The 21,418-nt window shown below is 42.7% G+C and overlaps 1 protein-coding gene across 4 annotated transcripts in view; it reads left to right on the forward strand.

Moving 5' to 3' along the window:
* Positions 1-18,915, forward strand: part of GALNT1 (polypeptide N-acetylgalactosaminyltransferase 1) — a 135,047-nt gene extending 116,132 nt beyond the window's left edge. For all 4 annotated transcript variants that reach the window (XM_037154457.2, XM_037154456.2, XM_053664181.1 and 1 more), the window contains 3 exons: positions 9,947-10,045; positions 10,485-10,619; positions 16,540-18,915. In XM_037154457.2, the coding sequence (XP_037010352.2) occupies positions 9,947-10,045; positions 10,485-10,619; positions 16,540-16,686 (381 nt within the window). In that variant the 3' untranslated portion in view covers positions 16,687-18,915. The remainder of the gene's footprint in view (positions 1-9,946; positions 10,046-10,484; positions 10,620-16,539) is intronic.
* The last annotated feature ends 2,503 nt before the right edge of the window (positions 18,916-21,418 follow it).

The following is a 21,418-nucleotide window of genomic DNA, read 5'->3' on the forward strand; positions in this document are numbered from 1 at the left end:
GTGTCTCTGCCTTCACATGGCATTCTCCTGACTGCTCGTTTGTTTCCAGATTTTCCCTTTTCACAAGGACACATGGACTAGGGCCTATCCTGATGACCTCAGTAAAAACACTGTCTCCAAATCACATTACATTCTAAAGTACCAGGGGTTCAGAGGGCAACGCATGAGTTTTAGGGGCCACAGTTCAACCTATAACAAGGATTTAACTATGTAGGCCTGGGTTACAGTTTTAGAAAACCTCAGTTCACTTCCAGGTTGTGTATGTTTCTTGGATCTGGCCCTTCAGGAAGTATCTTTAGCTCCTCATCCCTGAAAATTTTGCTTTCCACAGAAAGGCAAAACTTTGTTTGAAGGCAGTACTTTACCCTCCCACCTTACCGAGTGGGGAGACCAGTTTTTTGTGGGTTTTTTTGTGGGTCTTCTTTCTAGCAGGAATTTGTCTGCTAAGCATCAGAAGATTGTGCAAAATTTTCTGCTTTTCCAGTCCCAGCTTCCTCCCCATCTAGGACTCAGCAGATGTCCCATTGGGCAAATGGCCTTGTATCTGGGACTCCTCTAGTGTTGATTGGTCCTGCCAGCCTCACACAACCAAAACACTGCTGTGCTCTTTCCCCAGGAAAAGGCACTTTTTCAGGCCACGCCCAGTCCTCAGCCTGAACCTTTTGCAAATGCCCTTGCAGAGGCAGACAGCTGGTGGTTGTCAGCACTCCTGCAGCACAGGCTCTTCCCTCTCTGAAAGTATAGTTCATCTCGTTTTGTTTCCACAGCCTGAAAAATAAGGCCTTTATAATTTCCCTGTTTTCCCCCTGGATACTGGAGCAGAAGACGTGTGCCGCTCTGCCCCACCGAGCAGCATCTCTCTCCTCTGCACTACAGAATAATACCCCAAGTCAGTGGGCCGCGCAGATTCTAGGTCTGCTCGCTTCTAAATCCCCAAGGTCCCGCTTTTTTACTAGGTCAAGGCAGTAATTTTCACAACTGAGTAGTGGCTTATAAATCACTTTAGCTGCTTATGACCACCATTTGTTTTAATAGTCCAGAGAATATATGAAAGTACATTGCTTATAGAAAGGAGTTTTGTTTTACTGGGTCAACCTGCAATTCATTGTAAGTCTTTATAAACTCTTAATGGTAAAATTAACTTTTAAAAAGCATATGAAGCCAAATAGGAAAAATAATACAACCTTCTGTGACAGAAATTGGCAAATTTCCTTTTGTAAGTCACGGCAGCAACTAATGACTTGTGTGGACAGGGCCACAACCAGGCCCCTTCTCAGGGCCGAATCTTACTGACACTTAGGAAAAGTAACTGCCACCACCCCCTCACTTTGTAGGAGCTTGTCACCTCTCCGTTCCTTTCATTTAGCCAACAAATTGAGTACCCACTATGCGAAAGGTACTGTCAGAAGTACTGGGAAGAGAGCAGTGCTTCTGTAGGTCTTACAGTCTCTGGAGGAAGACAGTTTTTTTAATATAAAATATGTCAGGTGGTTGTAAGGGCAAAGGGGATAGAGATTGACTAGCGGGCATGAGTAGTGGTGCTGCTTTATGTAGGTAATTGAAAAAGACCTCTCAGATAATGTAGTTTTAGAGCAGGGATCTGAAGGAAGTGAGTGAGCAAGACATGTATGTAAATTTCGGGGGAAAGAGTAGTCTAGGCACAGAGAAACACAAGTACAAAGGCCCTAAGAGAAGAGTGTACTTTGGCACATTCCACAAACAGGCAAAGAAACCAGTTGTCTAGAATGGAGTGAACCAGGGGGAGGGTAGTAGACAGTAAGGTCAAGACTTTAAGTAGTGCAGGTCAAATCACATGGAGCTTGTAGGCCATGGTAAAGAAGTTGGGTTTTATTCTGAATAGATGAGAAGCCATAGAGAGGCTTTAGCATACTTTCATTGGAAAATGATCACATTGTCTGCTATGTCAAGCAAAACTATATGAGAACAAGAATAGAGCTGGTATATAGGTGAAAGGAAAAAAATAGTCAAGGCTTATATTCAGAGTTAGGTAGCCTGGGAACCTGGCAGAGAAGTTGGCGTGACTGAAATGGGGAAGCCTGTACAGCGGGTGCAGAGGCATTCGGCAGTGCGGTTGGGGACGTGTTGATTGATCCAGGCAAAGGTATTGGGTGGGCAGTGAGTTGCATTTTAAAATCTGCAGCTTGGCTCTGGCTGGTGTAGCTCGGTGGATTGAGCACAGGCCTGCGAACGAAAGGATCGCAGTTCAATTCCCAGTCAGGGCACATGCCTGGGTTGCAGGCCAGTTCCCAGCAGGGGACGCATGAGAGGCAACCATACATTGATACTTCTCTTCCTCTCTCCTTCCCTTCCCCTCTAAAGATAAATAAAATCTGCAGCTTGGATGAGGCATTGGGGATGGAAGTCTAACATTAGAGGTTGTCACCATGTAAGGGGTTTTTTAACCCACAAAACTTCCTGAGATCACCTTGGGAGGACTGAACACAGGTGGAAAGAGGAGAGGGCTAAGGACCGAGCCACAGTAAACTCCACAATTTAGACACTAGGTGAAGATGAGAAGGAATCTGTTAGAAAGATTAAGAAAGAGTGACCACTGAAGCAGGAGAGACCAAGACAGTGATGTCCCAGAGACTGAGACTTGTTTCAAGAAAGAGAAAGTGACTGACCGTTAAACACTTGAGAGAAGTAAGACGGTACTGAGAACTGGCCGTTGGACGGGCAAGGGAGAGGTTGTCGGCATGCCCCATCTTCTGTGCAGAGTGGTGGGGACACAACCCCTGGTGGCTTTAAGAGACCTGGGGAGAAAAGACAGTGGAGATCGTGAGTGGACGTGTCTTGGGAGAAATTTTGTTACAAAAAGGCCAGAGAAATGGGAGTTAGCTGGAGGAGAGTATGGGGTTAAAGACGGATTTTTTGTTAATTTTTGCTATGATGAAACTGTGTGCTAATGCAAATTACCCGAAAAAGAAAATGTGAGTATGTTAAAAGCAAGCTACTGATTGCTGGAGTCTCATGGGAGGCAGAGGGGAGGAAGTGGTGGGGAAGGGGAGGGAATGGGACTAGTGCGGCTCGGTGGTAGATTTGGGGAAAGAAGCTGGTAGTTTGTGGTGGAAGTGTGAGGAAGCTCTCTAATGACTTCGGTTTCCTAAGGTAAGAGTGAAGAGGTGGTTTGGGTTAGGGGGCGGTGATGGGGTTGGGGAAGGAGGAGAAGCTGTAACTTAGAAACAGGACATGGGGAGCAAGTGGACCACAGAGGGAGCCGGATGATGGCGTGTTAGAGGGGAACCATTCTGCTGGGCGTGTTGCTCCCGAGCCAGGGCAGGCAGCCTCCCATGTTCATCCTCACTAGTTACTGAGGCTGCTTCAGGCCTGCAAATTCCCTGCCTCTGAACTTTGTTGTGATTTAAGGGATTTACCCTCAAACAAGTTTCTTGGCTCATTAACAAGCATCTGTTCCCTTTGCTGTAGCATCGTTCCATTCGAGAAAAGCCGGGAGAAGGTGGTGCACCATGGGAAGATTTATAGCAGTTGTTCCTATAACTTGTCTTTAGAATAGAGAGTGAAAAGGTGTTTTTTTCCTTTGAACTGACCCAGTTTTGGACAACACCTAGTCATTGTTAGCTGGGCCAGAATATAGGCATATTACAAAGACCCACTTGTCTAACCCATGTTAGATGACTGCCAAGGCAAACTGCCTTTTACCTGCTTCTTGCCAGCTGGCTTTCTGCATAAAGAACAGACTTAACCCTCTGTGGCCTGCTTGTTCTTAAGTAAGCAGCTTGTCTGCCCTTGTAGCAGGCTGCACTCTGCAGATGAAGGCTCTGATTTCCTGGGCCGTGTGGGTCTCAAGATTGATATCATAGCTCCACCTCTGTGAGCCTTCCTTCACCACAGACTGGAATTTAGACTCCCAAGGACCTTTTGTCATACTTCAGGGCCTAGAGAAGCCTGGAATCACAGGATTTTAGAGTGGAAAGGGAAATTAAAAGATAGAGATTTAGTCTCTGGTTTCACTGAGTCCAACTCCCATAAGGACCTGGAACCGAGTAAATGTGTTTCATTGTGGTATCTAGTAGTTGTTAATCCAGGAGATGAATATTCTGAAAAAATACCACCACGGAAGGCAAATAATACAGACCTTTGATGGTTTAGCCAGTCTATGGACTGACCAGTTGCTTCTCCAGGCAGATCTGAAAATCCTAAGATTTGATGAGCACCATCTGGATGCTTTCCAAATACCCACTCCATTTACCCTCACATTCACACAGATTCAGGTGCTGTCTCCACTTCATGGTAAGTACCATGAGGCATAAGTAAGTGCAAACAACATGGCTTGGGTAACAGCCACAAAATGAAGACAGAGGATTTGAACACAGGCAGTCTGGCTCAAGAGTTTGTGCTCTTAACCACTAATACCCATACTCCTCGTATCTAGACATTTACCTTATTGCAAGGAGCAAAATAGTGACTGCAGGTTCCATTTCGCTAGATTCCAGAAATCCTTTAACAGCTTACATTGGCTACCCTAGTGGAGACACCAAGATTCTGGAGGAGGCCATAGCAGAAATTAACTAACTTACTCTAATTTCTTGCCTATTTCCGAAGAATGAGTGCATTCACAATTATTCTCAGCTCCTGAGGTTAAAAAAAAAAAAAAAAAAGTTCAGTTGTGTACATGTAAGTTGCTACTTCAGAAGGAGCTTTGCTGGATCTGTGGATAAGAAAGGGAAGCTGACAGTGGTCGTGGGCCTACTGTGTGTCAGTTTCTGCTAGGCCTCACTGAGAGATCTGAGCGAACCTGAGATGGTACCCTTGTTTTAGAGATGAGAAAAGGAGGTTCTCACACCAGCATTTGCGAGTCATTGTGTAAAGAATGCTGGTGTCTGATGTCCCTCGAGGTGCTCCCTCAGTTAAAAGGACAGGGAGTAAGTAAGGGAGGAGGGAATGGATTTTGTGGCCAGAAATGTTTGGGAAATGATGCTTTTTGTATCTTCCTCCACTGCCAGCCCTTACACATACCAAGAGTCACAGCATGTGAAAGGCTTCGAGGAGTCCTTCAGTAAAGAAACCTATTTCAATTTGTGAAACCTGGTGTTTCCTAAACATATGTGATCACAAACCCCCCTTCTGATGGCTCATGTAACCACACCTGGCCATGTAACCACACCTGACTGTTGTTCAGAGGGCGGTTTGGGGAGTCACTGTCTTAGCATACTGACCCACCAAGGTCCCGGGGCTCGTCACTGGAGTCGGGAGTGAGGCTCAGGCCCGCGTGTCCTCAGACCTGCTCCCACTCCTGCCCGTCTGCCTCCGGACTCCTTGGAGTGTGGCTGTTTCCCCAACCACCACGGCTGAGGTATTGCTGTGATTCACATAGAAACTTCCTGCTTCCGACAACCCCTCACCCTCTGGCAGTCTCACAGTTAGTTGTACATGGTGTTTATGGTCATTTTGGTTTGGTTCATTGGCAATTCTGGTTCTGTAAGGAGAAATGTTATTTAGTCATAAAGAAATCCTACCCAAAGGACCATTAGTGTACAAACCTTCCCCTTTGAAATCATTTAGATCCCCTGGGACATCACCTAGTTCCAGAAAGTACTAGCCAAACATGGGCACCTGCACGTGCCTCTCCCGGTGCCGAGTGTGTGGTTACAGCTCCGCTAGCAGTTGGCGCACTGTTTCTCGTCACCGACAAGTAGCCCTCGCAGAAGGCAGAGGACTTGTTTCCATGCGTCAGCCCCTAGTCCTATACGTCCAGTGTGGGAGCCAGGAGCCGCATGTGGTTATTTAAGGTAATTAAAATTCAATAAAATCCACATTCAGTTCCTCAGCCACACTAGCCACGTATGGCTAGTGGCTGCTGTATTGGATGGCACAGATGTAAAACATTGCCGTCACCTTAGAAAATTCTATTGAACAATTCTGGAGACATTAACACAATAGCCAGTGCAGCAGGGTATCCATCTGTCTTGTCATTAGTCCACAAATTTTTCCCAGATTTCTCCCTGCCCAGGCCCTGAAGTTGAGGTGTTCATATTTGCTTGTCAAACCCAGTGTTTTTAAAATTAGTAATTACTGTATATCTTTTGTAATCATCTTTACTCTCAAGTAATGTAGAGTATGTACATCCTAAAACAGCTTTCATAGGGATGGATTATATCAGATTCCCAAACCATCCTGTCAGTAGTTGTTTTCCTGCTCCCTTAAGGAGAACACCAAGATCACATTTATATTCAGAAGTATCTACTCCAGTGAGGAAAAGCACCCTTCTTTTTCCACATCAAATCCATCTTTTAGTTAAGAATCTCAACTTCTGATAATCACCAAGTACTATGTAACCGACCAAGGGGGGGAGTCACCAAGATACAACTGGAACACAAATAAACCAGACGGAATTCACAGTGCACAGAAACTACTGAGCACTCTTTGCCAGCCCGCACCGCATGTCCATCGCGTCCACCGAGATGGGACGGAGTCCTCCCGAGTAGGCGAGCCCCGGCCGTAGCCCAGCGTCCCTTAGACCGTGTTTCGGAGCACTCCCTAACTTGTCATTCTTTGTTTGTTTTTGTCCTCCTCTCTTTTTTAAGGAAGTCCAACAAAGGAGACATTTGACTAGAACGTCTTTTTATTAACCAGTCTTAAATTCTTTCCTGTAATTTCTCTTCTCCCTAATAACATGCCTATACATTTTATGTCATTCTGTATTTCCCAAGTGCTGTTTTTTCCCAATGACCTAAGTGCCAGATGTTGGACAACCAATTCTAGTACCTGTTTGCATCGCCGCCTCTTCTACCTACCGTGCCTCACTAGAGAGCTGGCAATTGGTTCCATCGCCTTAAAGCTATTTGAAATTCCAGTTTTGAACATCTGATCCCTGATGTTGGTTCCTAATGCTTTTCTTCTCCAAAGACTTTTCCAAGTTAAGTCCTACCAGACCTATGAACCGGTATTCTAAAGGGCAGAACATTCCCATGGCTCAGCCTCTAGTCATTCTCGTTTTTTGAATCCTCAACAAATCATTTTACAACCCCCACAGGTGAAGTGCACCACATGTATTCCTACCAGGGAAAGGAGGATACTCTCTGAAAACTGTCTTCTCTAGCTACCCAGTGTGTAGCAGAGCCAGCCTGGAGAAATGTCCCCTTCAGCTACTAAGACATGGCCTAGTTGTGGGGCCAAACAGAACCCTCTCTGCCTTCTACCGGCAAAGCCACCCAGGGACCCAAACCTGAATGGCTGCCCGCCGACAGAAGTTCCCACTTCATCTCGAATGTGTGGGGGCATCACTCTAGTACTCCCCTGCATTTCAGGGGAGTGCTGTCAGGTCCCCCGAGAGGCCCACAGACGAGCCCCTGATCACCCATCTACACTGGGCCTCCCTGACCACATCTTGCTGATCAAGATTTATGTCACTCTAACAATTGGCAGAAAGCAATGGTTTCCAATCCTTGAAGAAACTATACCTTTAGTATTTCATAATCAGCAGTAACCTCAAGGGATAGAGACTTAGATTTCTCATGTCAGAAAACAACTCTGAATTATTCATAGGAAAGTTGTAAGGATGGTATACAAAACTCACAAAACAATACCTAGCACACAGTAAGGGCGATTTACTTATTATCGTTAGGAACATCTATTGTGGAAACAAAACAACCAATGTTGATTTATTATAAGATAGTTACAGAGTAATGGAACACCTTACTACATTTGGAGTTTGGAGAATTGTATTAATTTTGAGTTTGGTAAAAAAGAATCAACTATTTAACCAAAAGGCCATTCCATCTGAAAAAGAGAAGCCAAGGATAACATCGGTCCTCTCTAATGTTTCCTGTGCATTTATTACCTTCCTTCAGCAACCTTTCCGTCGGTATTTGTAAGGAAAAATTGAGAAAGAGGAATGGAGAGTTTATACTTTTTTTTTTAAAGTACAAGGAGCCCTGGCTGGTGTAGCTCAGTGGATTGAGAACGGACCTGCAAACCAAAGGATTGAGGTTCGATTCCTAGTCAGGGCACATGCCTGGGTTATAGGCCAGTTCCCAGCAGGGGGCACACGAGAAGCAACCATACATTGATATTTCTCTCTCTCTATCCTTCCCTTCCCCTCTAAAGATAAATAAATAAAATCTAAAAAAAGAAGAAGAAGAAAAGTACAAGGAAATAATCACTGAATTCTTTTTCAAGCGAGGTAGCCGTGATCATCGAGTACTGATTGACTGCTCACTGCAGAGCAGAAAGATATGTTGTATGCACATTTGTATCCAATTATAACACCTGTCAAACTCTGAGGTAATAGGTTTCTCAATGAAAATAATGGGCAGAAAAAGATAATGTGAATCACATGGTAAATGAATTCCTGAATATGATATGATGTGTTGGACCCAGAAAAGAAAGGGACCCTGAGATTTCCATCTTAAATAATTAAACAAATGATGGGATTATTAATAAACAGGGTGTCAGGAGGAGAGAGAATCTTTTGGAGGATTGATAGTGAAGTTTGTTTTAGATAGTAATTCTCAAGGTCAGGGGTGGAATGGCAGGGACATTTTAAAATATTGAGATGAGAAAGTATTAGCATTATACAGTTGAAGAATCCTGTATTGTAAGGAGTGAGTTTGAGGTTGATGGAATAGCAAGTTGGAGGTAAGTAGCAATAAGGTGGCAATTCAGATTGTTAGTATTTCCATGCTCACCTCGAGTGCTAGACTCCGAATTAGTAAGTGGAAACCTTACCTAACCCCAGCATAGAACCAGCGTTATCTCCCAGTTACTGTTAGGAAGTTGATCTCACAAAGTTTGGGTCATTTGGATTTAAACCTGGGTCTCACTTCGGCATAAACCCCAGTTCCTATTCCTGACAGCCTGTTCGTAATACAGTCTTTCACACCGTTGTCTTTGTAAGTAAGAAAAAAATGCATCTGGGCTTGTTAGTGTCTTATAAGATATTGGAATAATATACAGACTGTGCATGTTTATAAAAACAAATGGCTTATTTGTGGTTTCAACTTTCCCTCCATTTTATCTACCACACAAAGTTTGTTACATTTTCCTTTCTGTCTACATGACGTGACAGGTGTGGTTTGTCACGCATCCCCTTTGGCTTAGCTGCTAACAGTACTGTCCGTGGGGACATATTTAGAACTTTCAGCTATTAGTTTACAATATGCTTTTAAACTGCAGTAATTCAGAGGAAACAAAATATCAAGGTGCATTGCTTAAAATATTCTTAATTTTGATGACTGATTAGATTCCTTTTACTTAATTGGCAATTATCTAACAAAAGCATGTGTTCGCACCATAGCATGCTTAGGCTCCCAGTTAAGCCACGCTCCAGACTCTGATTACAAAATATCTACCTTGTGTCACCTAAGAAGTCATCAGAGTAGTAAAAGTAATACCCCTTAACTTGGTGGTTAACATTGCCCACAGGAAGTTGTTAAATTGCTTTAAATTATTAGGCAAAAAGAGTTGACTGAACCAAATACAAAACCTAAAAGAACAGGTTGGAAAAAATGAAATAATTAAGAATTTTGGCCCTGGCTGGTAGCTCAGTGGATTGAGTGCCAGCCCATGAACCAAAGTGTCACCAGTTTGATTCCCAGTCAGGGCACAGGTGAGGTAAGGTCCCCAGTAGGGGGCGCACAAGAGACAACCACACATTGATGTTTCTCTCCCTCTCTCCTACCTTTCCCCTCTGTCTAAAATTAAATAAAGTCTTTAAAAAAAAGAATTTCAAGGATTTTTTCACCGAAACACAAAAGTTATATAATACAAATACTAAGACCTTTCTAAACTGCAGGATTTGTGATAGCCAGACAGTAAACTTGACCCTAACTCAAAGGCCTTACCTTGTCAAGCATCTGAAGTTCTTGCATGATAGTGGAAAATTTAGGTTGATTTTAATGTGTGTACATCTGTGTCTGGTTAATCTCTTTAACTCCTGATGTTTCCATTGTTCATTGTCCCACAGATACGAAATGTGGAAACAAATCAGTGTCTGGATAACATGGCTAGAAAAGAAAATGAAAAAGTTGGAATTTTTAACTGTCATGGTATGGGAGGTAATCAGGTGAGTATTTTAGTAAAAGGGATAATTTTTGGATTTTTCTGTCCTTTTTATCTTGTGAGGTCACTCAGGAATAGTTTCCTACCTTTAAAGAAAAATAATAAAGACTTTTAGGAGAAGGGAGCCTTCAGTCTAAATGAAGCGTTTGTAAAAGGCTCCTCGTGGGAGCTGTGTTTATGTTGCTGTGCGTGAGACTGACTTTGCCTTCTTCATTCTCACAGATGGCAGCCCTTGACAGTGCACTGTGTAGAGAGACCTTTTCCTCTCCTCTGTGTAGCATCTGTGGTAGCTCTTCTGAGTCAGTTATTCACGGTTAATACAGTAATAAAGTTCAAAATTGTGTATCTTGAATTACTTGTTTTTCCCCCTCCCAGTTTAATGGCACATGAAATGTGACCGATGTTACCGCTAGAGCTTGTGTGCGTGCACTTCTGTCTTTCAGGTTTTCTCCTACACTGCCAACAAGGAAATCAGAACGGACGACCTTTGTCTGGATGTCTCCAAACTTAACGGCCCGGTCACCATGCTCAAATGCCACCACCTGAAAGGCAATCAGCTTTGGGAGTATGATCCCGTGGTAAGGGAGTCATTTCCATACAGGATAAGATGTATAAAATTGTATGTGTTGTTGGATATATTTATAGACTTTAGCGCTAAAAAAATGAATTCTTGGGGAGTTTGACTATAGATCAAATTGTTCTTATATTCGAAAAGTGGACAGATGGGAAAAACAGTATGAGTCAAGTTTGTTTTAATCTCCCCAGTAATTAAATTAGTTTTGCTTCTAGTCTCTGGGTCCTTGTCACTAAGTAGCCACTGTCCCATTTGTGTGCCCTCAGCCTCTGTGGTTGCATAGGAGAAATGGAGTAAAAAGTAGGATTTTTCGTTACTGAATTAAACATTTAGGTGAAAAGTGAGCTTCAATTAATGAAATTCTCTTGCTCATATGATATTCAGTGACATACAATAAAACTTTAATTTATTTACTTTTAGAGAGAGGGGAAGGGAGGGGGAAAGTGGTAGAGAGAAACTACAATGTGCAAAAGATACCTGGATCTGTTGCCTTTCGCCCGCCCCCATCTGGGGACCTGGTCCACAACCCAGGCATGTGCCCTGATCGGGAATCAAACTGACGACCTCTCAGTTCGCAGGCTGTCTCTCAGTCTACTAAGCCACAGCTAAAACTTTTTGTATTTCTTTTTGCTCTCGTGCAGAACTTCTCCCTCTTTCCCCACGTGTATGTTGTACTCACTCACATAGAGGTACTTCAAAGGTGGTAGTTCGAAGCATCTTCAGGAAACCTCTTTCCCTTACCTCCTGTCCCAACTTGTATTTTTGCCCTATGGTTCTGGAACCAGCACGAACATCTTCGTCTTTCTCTGGTTAGAAGCACAAGTGTTCTTTATGTAAGGAAAGGCTTTTGTTCCTACTTTACTCTTTACTTGCCATCCTGCTTTTCTCCTGCATCATTGGGTGGCGAGTGAATGGCCAGCACTCGAGCCTCTGATTGTCCAACCCTGGCTCCTGTATCTGCTTCATCCTACGGAAACAGCTCCTGGATACAGAGCCAGGAACATCCCTGCCTCTTTTTCCTTAACTTCTCATAGTATTTACTGTTGCTGAGCTGATGATACTTTAAATCCTCTTATCCATCTGCTTTAGATGCACTACTGCTTAGTTTCTGTTCTTAGCTTTCTCTCTGTTCCTTTTGTGTGCTGTCCCTCTGCTTTTTCATTTTACTCCTTAAATGGAGATGTCCAGAGTTACGACTTTGGCCATCTTTTCTACCTATATATTTTGTCATATACAAACCCTAGTCTACTTTAATCATCGACCTATTGTTTCCTGAAATTACCCTGTACCTTCTCACTTCGCATTTATGATCATTCACTTCCTGCTCCAGCCATCGTGGCTCAGTTGGTTGGGCAATGTCCTACAAACTGAAAGGTTGCCGATTCGATTTCAGGTCAAGGCACATGTCTGTTGCAGGTTCAGTCCCCATTGGGGAGTGTATGGAAGGTAACCACACTATATTTCTCTCCCTCCTTCTCCATTCCCCTTTCACTAAAATAAATTAAAAATTAAAAGAAATTTAAGATGACACAGTTCCCTCTATCTAACAAATCCTACCCATTCTAAAGGGCCCACCTTTGACATCATTTCCATGAACCCCAGCAAGAGATTAGCTCTTGGTGCTACTTTAATTATACTTGTCTGTGGACCACCCCCCCATGCTGTACTTCTCTGTAGTTTTTGTTTGTTTGTTTTTTAATATACCAGTCTTTTCTCCACTATAGATAATTAGATCCTAGAGGGCAAACACCAGGTTTTCTCACTCCTGGTTTTCCCTTCACTGTGTCAAACTACAGCAAAAAATAATGTTAGATATAGTAATAGCTCAGTTAAAATAACCATTGGAAATGGCTTGATCATTCTGTCCCTGAGTTTTCCATGGTACGTGCTACTGCCGTTTCGGGTACGGTGATCCCACGTACTGCAGGATGCGCAGTCCCTGGCTCCAGACAGTAAATGCCAGTGGCATACCCCTGTCACTGTCACAACCAAAATATGTTCCTTAGAAATGTGCCCTGGCTGGTGTGGCTCAGTGCATTGAGTGCTGGCCTGTAAACCGAAGGGTCACGAATTTGATTCCCAGTCGGGGCACTGGCCTAAGTTGCAGACCAAGTCCCCAGTAGGGGGCGCATGAGAGGCAACCACACATTGTTTCTCTCCCTGTCTTTCTCCCTCCCTTCTCCTCTCTCTAAAAATAAATAAAATCTTTTCAAAAAAATTAAAAAGCTAGAAGACAGAGACCTACAAAATCTGTCATAACTGTTATTTGAAAGTAAATGATTAACCCTGGCAGGTTGGCTCAATGGATTGAGCTCCAACCTTCGAACTGAAAGGTTGCTGGTTTGATTCCCTGTCAGGGCACACGCCTGGGTTGCAGGCCAGGTCCCCGTTTGGGGGTGTGCGAGAGGCAACCCATCCATGTTTCTCACCCTCTCTTCCTCCCCCCTTCCCCTCTCTCTAAAAATTGTACACACACACACTTTTTAAAAAGTAAATGATTGCAAATTTAGGGAGGTAGAGGTGGTTTAGGGTATTTAGAAAGAATCAGTTATGAGTATAAAATCTGAAAACTTCTGGAGCACTTTGCAAAGTGTTTTTCCTAAGATAAAACTTCAGTATTGCAGGCTGGGCTCCCCCAGAAACAAACTTTGATATAAGATTAGTGTTCAGGACGTTTACTAGAAGTCTTCTCGGATCAACACTGTGAGAAGGGAAGGGAGAGGACAGAACTGGGTGGAGGCAGAAGTCAGGCTGCAGTGCAGGCCCCACAGCCTGAGCTACAGGGACCTTTGGAAAGGTCAGAATTGTCCTGCCTCCGTCGGTCAGAAACAGAGCAATCTGGAAAAATAAAATAGTTCTGTCAGTAATCCGTAATACAAGCTTGAAATCATGAAGTCTCCGATTTCAGAGGCACCCTAGAAATGAATCCAGGACTTCGTTTTGTGCCGATGGCTATTGAGGCCCAGAATGGAAATGAACTACTCAAGGTCACAGAGCATGTAAATGGTGTCAGCAGATCTCAGGCAGACATGGGATTCTCGGCTCAAGATTGCCTGCACAGTACAATACTGTGTTTGATTAAATTTGTGTATGCTTATATCTCTGTCTTATTTATATTACATTTTACATAGAGTTTATGATACCAAGCTCCTTTGTTTTGACTAATTGTAGTTGGTCATTCTGCAACAAAAATGTAGATTTTGACCCAGTTCAATCTAGAGATTTGGGGCAGGAGGTGGCAAACTATTTTTTTTAGGTTGCAGGTAAACTTTTATGCCATGATAATTATAGCTTTTCTCTTGCTCTTCAAAGGTTACAAGTAGCTCTGTCACGTATCTGTCCAGTTGCCTTGGGTAATAAGCCTTTTCTGTGTGGAAACTAGGCAGTGCTGAGCAGGTGCGGCGCTGAGCACAGTGAGGACCTTCCCGGTGCCGAGCGCCACCGAGCCCTGCACCTACTGTCAGCAGCCAGAGCAGGGTCCCTCCACAGTGGAAGTTGGCTTCCTAAAATTGTGGGGATTCGCTTTAATTTTGAGCAAATAGCAAGTGTGGAACAGTGCCTATGTCTTTGTTAGTTTATTTTAATGAATCTAAATAAATGAAATATTTTTAGAAATGAGAATGAAAAAGGACCAACTCCCCAACTCAACTTTTTGTTGTATGTAGTTTTTATTAATGCTGACCCTGGGCCTGATAAAGGCTGAGGCTCAGAGAAGCTCCTCAGAGCCTTCTGGAATCCCTGAGGGTTTGGGTGCTACATGTAAGTGAAGGCCTTGGCAGCAGGCAGTGTGCGTGGGGACCTTCAGCCCTCCGCCCTGCCAGGTTGTGGGCCTGGCTGCTTCGGGTGCTGCTAGGGTGGAGTTTCCCAGCAGTGAGTGCCGTGTGTCAAGAACAGGCTCCGAGCTAGGCAGCACTTTCTGTGCATTATCTTCGATCTTTCCTCATAACTATTTATTTCTTTCTTTTAGAGAGAAGGGAGGGAGAAAGACAGGGAGAAAAACATCAGTGTTCCAGAGAAACAGATCGGTTGCCTCTCGCACTCTGTGACTGGGGACCTGGCCTGAAACCCAGGCATGTGCTCTGACCGGGAATTGAGCCAGTGACCTTTCAGTTTGCAGGACGGCTCCCATCCCACTGAGCCACACCAGTCAGGGTTCCTCATAACAATTTTAATTATTTTTGTCAATTTTATAGATGAGGAACTGGTGGCTCAGGTTTCTTTGCTCAGGGCATGTATAGTCGTGTGCCACATAATGTTTCCATCAACGGCAGCCCACAAAAATGGTGGTCCCGTCAGATTGTAATGGAGCCGGACAAGTCCTACTGCTGGTGACATAGCCCCCGTAACACAAGACTCAGTGTTTGTGGGGATGTTGGTGTAAGCACAGCTACTGCCTTGCCAAGTGATACAAAGTGCAGCACGTTATTTAAAAATAACAAAGTATAGTGGAGTCTACTCTTTCTACCTAAAAACAAAAACAAGTATGCTGTAAAACAGTATGCTGTGTTAAACTGGCAGCAGCCTCACACATCTCGTGTTCACTGCATCATTTTCTCTTGTGCTGGAGTTGACCTCAGGTGGTTTTGTGCAGCATCATGCTGTGCAGGCCTGTAGCCTAGGAGCAGTGGGCTGTACCATGCAACCTAGGTGTGTAGTGGGCTGTACCATCCAGCTCTGTGTAAGTAAGTGCGCCCTGTGATGTTCACACAATGATGCTGTGCGTAATGAGGTGTTCCTCGGGTTGTATTTCCACCGCTAAGCAGTGCATGGCTGTGGTTGTTATGTGACAGATCTGGAATGTATTCTAGAAGTGTCTGACTGCAAAGCCCTTGCTCTCAGCAAGTAAACTACAAAGCATCTGAGTAAAAAACAACCACAACCATGCTGCCATCCTGCATGGTTGACATTTTGCATTTTTAAGAATTAACATATATAATACTGAACCTAAAGTCAGTTGTCGGTAGCAAACGTGTACTGCCTTTTGCCAGTTTCCTCAAGTACAATATAGGATAGGTGACTGAAAGCTAAAACATTACATTGTATACAATCACTGGGTTTCATTTTTAGGTCAGATGTGTACCAGACAAGGCCTTATGAAAATGAAATGTTCCACGTAAATTAATTACATTAAAACAGAGCCATAAGCAAAAAGTGCAATAAATGTGTATCACTAACAAACCGATTTCACATTTCCTTAGAGATACATACACCTACAGGGTAGTGCTTAATGACGATTCCTACACAGTGGCTTTGTTGTCCTGAACCCGACCAGTGCGGGGTATCAGATTCATCAGTGCGGGTCATCATGTACCTATTAATTGTCATCTGTCCTCTCCTTTGAAAATGATCCTAAATATCAACATGACCATTTAGAATATAAACAGGTAGACAGGAGCAGTATAGTTGCATGTGTTAGCCATTTATTTGTTAAGGGCAGTTTTGTAAATATTGTGAGTTTGAGTCTTCAAAAGGACTTGAGTTTCTGAGCACTTGAGGTGTGGAATCACAAAATTCATTTGAAAAGCTTTATCATAGGGAAATGAAGCAATTTTGAAATAGCTCTTTAAAAATAGGTTGAGGATCCTAAATTAGGAACCACTAATCCTATTGTATTTTTAGGAAACTAAAGCAGAAAAAAGTAAAATTTCTCACGAAGCTTATGGCAGAAGTGGGCTTAGAATTCAGGTCCTCGTGCCGCAGGTGCAGTGGGGCCCACCGCCCCCAGCGCCTTCCCCCTTCCCGCACACCTCCTCCTGTTGTCCTTACAGAGGCACCTCGGCTCCCTGGTTCTTTGGTAATTCGTACCACAGAACAAACCGAAAATCCCCTTCTCCTGAGGAACTTAACTACACACCAGAACGAGGGTTGGGGTGCTCCGGTTTGGTTTTCCCCGTTCACGTTAAAACTCCCCTCTGCCGTTTCAGAAGCTAACCCTGCAGCATGTGAACAGTAACCAGTGCCTGGACAAAGCTACCGAAGACGACAGCCAGGTGCCCAGCATCAGAGACTGCACTGGGAGCCGGTCCCAGCAATGGCTCCTTCGAAACGTCACCCTTCCAGAAATATTCTGAGACCAAATTTACACGAAAAAAGAAAAAAATAAGGATTGACTGGGCTACCTCAGCATACATTTCTGCCACATTCTTAAGCAGCAAACGTGGACAAGTGCTTCCTCCTGCAGGATGAAGGGTGCAGCAGCCATCACAGCGGAGACCGCGCTTCTCACGAGCTGTGGACCAGCCCTCCTTTCCGAGCACGTGCGACCGCTGTGTGGCCAGGCTGTGCACACTGATGTTTACAAGACTGAGAGAGTCTTTCATCGAGAATCATTGTAAAGAGTATTCAGACAGTGAAACAGTCAACAAAATGTGCGCTCCGGAAAGCCGGGCCTTTTAGGGTTTGCTTGCACATCAGTAATTTCTGCTGGACATGCTGTCATAGTGAAGAGATTTCTGAGATTTTTTTCTGGTTAGAACTGGTAGCCAGTATATTAAATATTGATATAAAGATATATGAAAAGAACTGGAACCAGATTCAGAATCATGAAAGCAACATTTTTACAATTAAAAACTATATAAAACAGGGTTTAAAGGAAATTAAAACAGAACTATGAGAAGTACAGTTTGTTATAGTATAGTATCAAATTTCTAATAGATTTTATACCTCAGTGGGAAGAATAACTGACTCCAACCACATTCATTACTTTCATCTGTGACAGTCATGGATGCTTTTTTATTTCTCCTTGGGGTGCTGAAATGGAGCTGGGAAAACAGGCTCTTTGGACATAGTTTTAATTGCTTTCTACAGTTTTTAAAATATGATTTGTGGGCTGTTGGAATTGTAATTTTTAATTGCCTTCCAGAAATGGAGATTTAAACAATGTCTGGGCTCACTGCACAGTTAGACTTGTCAGTTGCTCTTGGGTCGACTGGCTCCTAGACTTTCACACACACGCGAATTTCTTATGAGATTTTCAACTTCTTAACTTGATTCAACTGATAATGCTTAATACCCAAGATTCATACTACTGTACTACAGGTATGTTTTTACAGCAATAAATCTTCAGTTTTTTGTTTCTGATTCCACTCAACAAAAGGCCTGCAGAAGTGATTTATTATTTGGGTATTTGGAGATGATACATTTGATTTTTTTTAAACTGTTTTCGCTCCATACTCAAGGTGTGCTTCACTGTCAAGTATGTATTTAGTTTAGGTTCTTGAATTGTAATGTTGATCTGCTGCTTTTTTTAAGAAAATAAAATTTAACTGAAAATGTTTAATTGGCATTTTTTAATGAGTTAGTCAAAGAAGTGCAACTCTTACTCCATATTATTAATCCTGCACTTCTCTAAATTTAAGTTAAATCATTTTTTTGCTTCATTTCCAGTACTACAAAATAACCTGAGCATTGATTAAAAGTTGAATATCAAGTAAGTTTTATTTTCATAGAAAGAAAAATCTCATTGTAACATTTTTCCTGATATGTAAAGCAGTCCATTAGCAAAAATGCATGTATTTTTCTTTCTATTTGTAATATTGTATTTAAGTGATATTCTTTTCTTTGATCATCAGAGACTTTTACTGCAGGCCGTGCTATTTGTCGTGTGTGCCTAAGAATGCCTCTGACAGGTGCACTGGCGCCTGCCGAATTGACTGTGCAGAAAGTTCTCACATCCCAGTCAGGTTAATATCAGCACATGTGGATGCCTGAAGGTGAGTCTGTAGTACAGAAGGCAGAGACTGCGTCCCCAGGAAATTTGAAATTAAGCAGTGCTGGGTGGATATTATTCCTGCTCCATGAGCTGTGTCAGTTCTGTCTTCGGTAGGCCTAATGCTTGAATAAACCAGATGTCTAGTCAATAAATTATTTTCATGCTCAGAATTTCAGGTTTTGTACTCCAGCATAGCTTGGTCTTACTCCTTACTGTAAGAAAGCTTAATAGCATTGTGATTTAAGGTTTTGTTTTGTTTTTTGTTTTTTAAGAGGGGGATGTGAGTGATTTAATTCGTGGGTACCTTTAGAACCTGATAGATAATCCCATTGCCTTTATTTTTCTAATTAAAGAATTCCTAAATACTTTGAAAATATAAAATATTCCTGAATAGTTGTGCCTTACATTGGTGTTATTTGAAGTTAAAATGGGCCCCTGTTCATTATATCCATTTGTAGATTAGAGGGTATGCTAATCGTTCTGTTGTAAAACAAGTTGGGGGGGGAGAATGAATGAAAAGATGGGACTATTATTTGACCAGTGAAGAATTCATAAATGTAACGAGAATAATTGAAAAATCGCAAACCTATCCACTCTCCTTTAACTCCAGTCCATTTTAATATGTTTTTCTGTTCTTGTTGGCGTTCTTGAAAAACCGGACATTGCTCACCACAACACAACACAGGGCAGCATGTAGGCTGTGCTCCCATCTCCTCCCCATTCAGCTGAAAACCGGGGGTCCCTCTGCAAAGACGTGGTACCTCCCTTCCCCCGGTAAGTACTGCAAGAGTAGGTTTGACTCGAAGATCACATGTTCTTCAAAGGAAAAAGAAAAACAGGAGATAGTGTTTCTGAGATGAAAACTGTAAGAGGAGGAGTACAGACTGAATCCCTTTTCACCCCGTTTGGAAAATTAGATGCATTCCCATTGACACAGTGTTATTCCCAGTGACACTGCGCCCATTCTCTGGGGTTACCAAGTGTTTGCTTTATAAATCCGCTAGAACTAAAAATTCTGCAGGATATGAGACAAAACTCTAGTGGTTCTATTTGTACACTAGCAAAAACAATTAAAAATTTAGTTTTAAAATACTATTTACAATAACACCATATAAGTCAAATACCTAAGAGTTAATAAGATGTACAAGACATCTACCATGAAAACTATATAAAATGTTGCTGAGCGAGATCATGGGACACTTCAATAAACATATGCTCATGGACTAAAAGACTGAACAATGTGAAGATCTCGGTTTTGTACAAATCTACAGTTTCAATGAAATCAAAATTTTATGAGGCGCTCTTAAATAAATTGGCAAGTACCTGTGGAAAAGCAATAGGCCCAGAAGAGTCGAGATAATGTTGAAGAAGGGAAAAAATGGGGGAGTTACACTACTCAAGTTCAGGACTTGCTTTAAAGCTGTGGGAATTAAGAGAGTGTGGCACTAGCATGAGGGCAGACAGGTCAGGGGATGGGAGGGCCCAGCAACAGACCCGCCTGCACGCATGTATATGGTCACTGGCTTTCACCAAAACACCAACAGTTCAGTGGGGAAAGGAAAGGGTTTTTGTTTTTAAGTTAAAGCTGGATTAACTGGATATGTATCTTTTTTAATTGGTGCTTTCATACAATGTACAATTTATTCAAAATTGACCACAGATCTAAATGCGGAAGGCAAAACAATAAATCTAGAAGAACACAATGTCTTCACGACTCTTGGGGCAGGCAAAGATGGCTTTAAGACACAAAAGACATTAACCATAACAGAAAAAAAATAGATCTCACCAACATTAAAACCCTTTTCCTAAAAAAGATACTGTTCAAGTGAAATGGCAAGCCGCAGCCAGGAAGAAACGACAGGGTCCTGCAGAAGTCACACCTGCCTGAGTGTGGTCGAGAGGGTAACAGTGTAATAATTTGTTACAGAGTTTTAATTCAACATTTCACCTGAAATGTCACATGGTGTGCTTGAGTGTGATAGTGCTATGTTACAGAATTACAAGCTTGGGATTTTGTAATAAAAAAGGGGGGCATTATTTGTGCCGGACCCTATATTTGCTAAACATGTAACTGATGAACAAAGGAGCCCTATTGGGAAAAACAACTGAAAAGCCATTACAAAAGCAACAGTATATAAAAATAAATGACTAAATACACAATTCACAGAAGCTATCCGGATACACAATTGGCATAGGGAAAGGTGCTGAAAAGGTGCTCAACATCAGCTGTCAAGGAATGCAAAATAAAACCACAGGGAAATACCACTGAGAATATGAGCAACTGTTAGGAGTGTACATTGGTATAACTGCCTTGGGAGACAGCCTGTCAGTCTCATAAAGGTAAATATATGCCTACCCTGTGTTTCACTGATTCCACTTCCCGAGATACAAGCAAGAGAAAGTAGCATGTACGCCCACAATAAGATTTGTACAAGAATAATCATAGCAGCCTTATTTACAATGCCCCCAAATGGAAACCACTCATGTCTACCACCAAGTTAGTGGATAATCAAATAATGGCATATTGGAATACTAATCTGCAATCTTAATAAACAAATTGCGCACAGGGGGATAAATGTGAAAAATACTGAACGAGAAGAACTAGATGTCACATTTATATCAGTCTCTAAATCGGGCAAAACAAACCTAGGGTGATAACCTCTGGGTGAGTGTAGACTGGAAAGGGCATTCTGGAATAATGTAAGTATTCTATCAATTGATTTAGATAACGGCCCTGCCTGGTGCGGCTCAGTGGATCCAGTGCCGGCCTGTGAACCAAAGGGTCACCAGTTCAGTTCCCAGTCAGGGCACATGCCTGGGTTGCAGGCCAGGTCCCCAGTAGGGTGCACATGCAAGGCAACCACACGTTGATATTCCCTCCCACTCTCCGTCTCTCCCCCACCATCTAAAGATAAATAACCTTAAAAATTCATTTAGATAATGTAACGTGCATCTACAATGTCCAGAATGTATCCAGTCATGTAATATGAAAAATAGACATTTATTGAAGATGATACAAGAAACATTGTACATAGGACAATGATGCCTCAGTCCCCTTCAAAGTAGGCACCTTGGGACCTCACACAGTTCCA

The sequence above is a fragment of the Artibeus jamaicensis genome, unplaced genomic scaffold (genome assembly GCF_021234435.1).
Source record: "Artibeus jamaicensis isolate MK-2021 breed Jamaican fruit bat unplaced genomic scaffold, CSHL_Jam_final contig_354, whole genome shotgun sequence".
NCBI classification, from domain to species: Eukaryota; Metazoa; Chordata; class Mammalia; order Chiroptera; family Phyllostomidae; genus Artibeus; species Artibeus jamaicensis.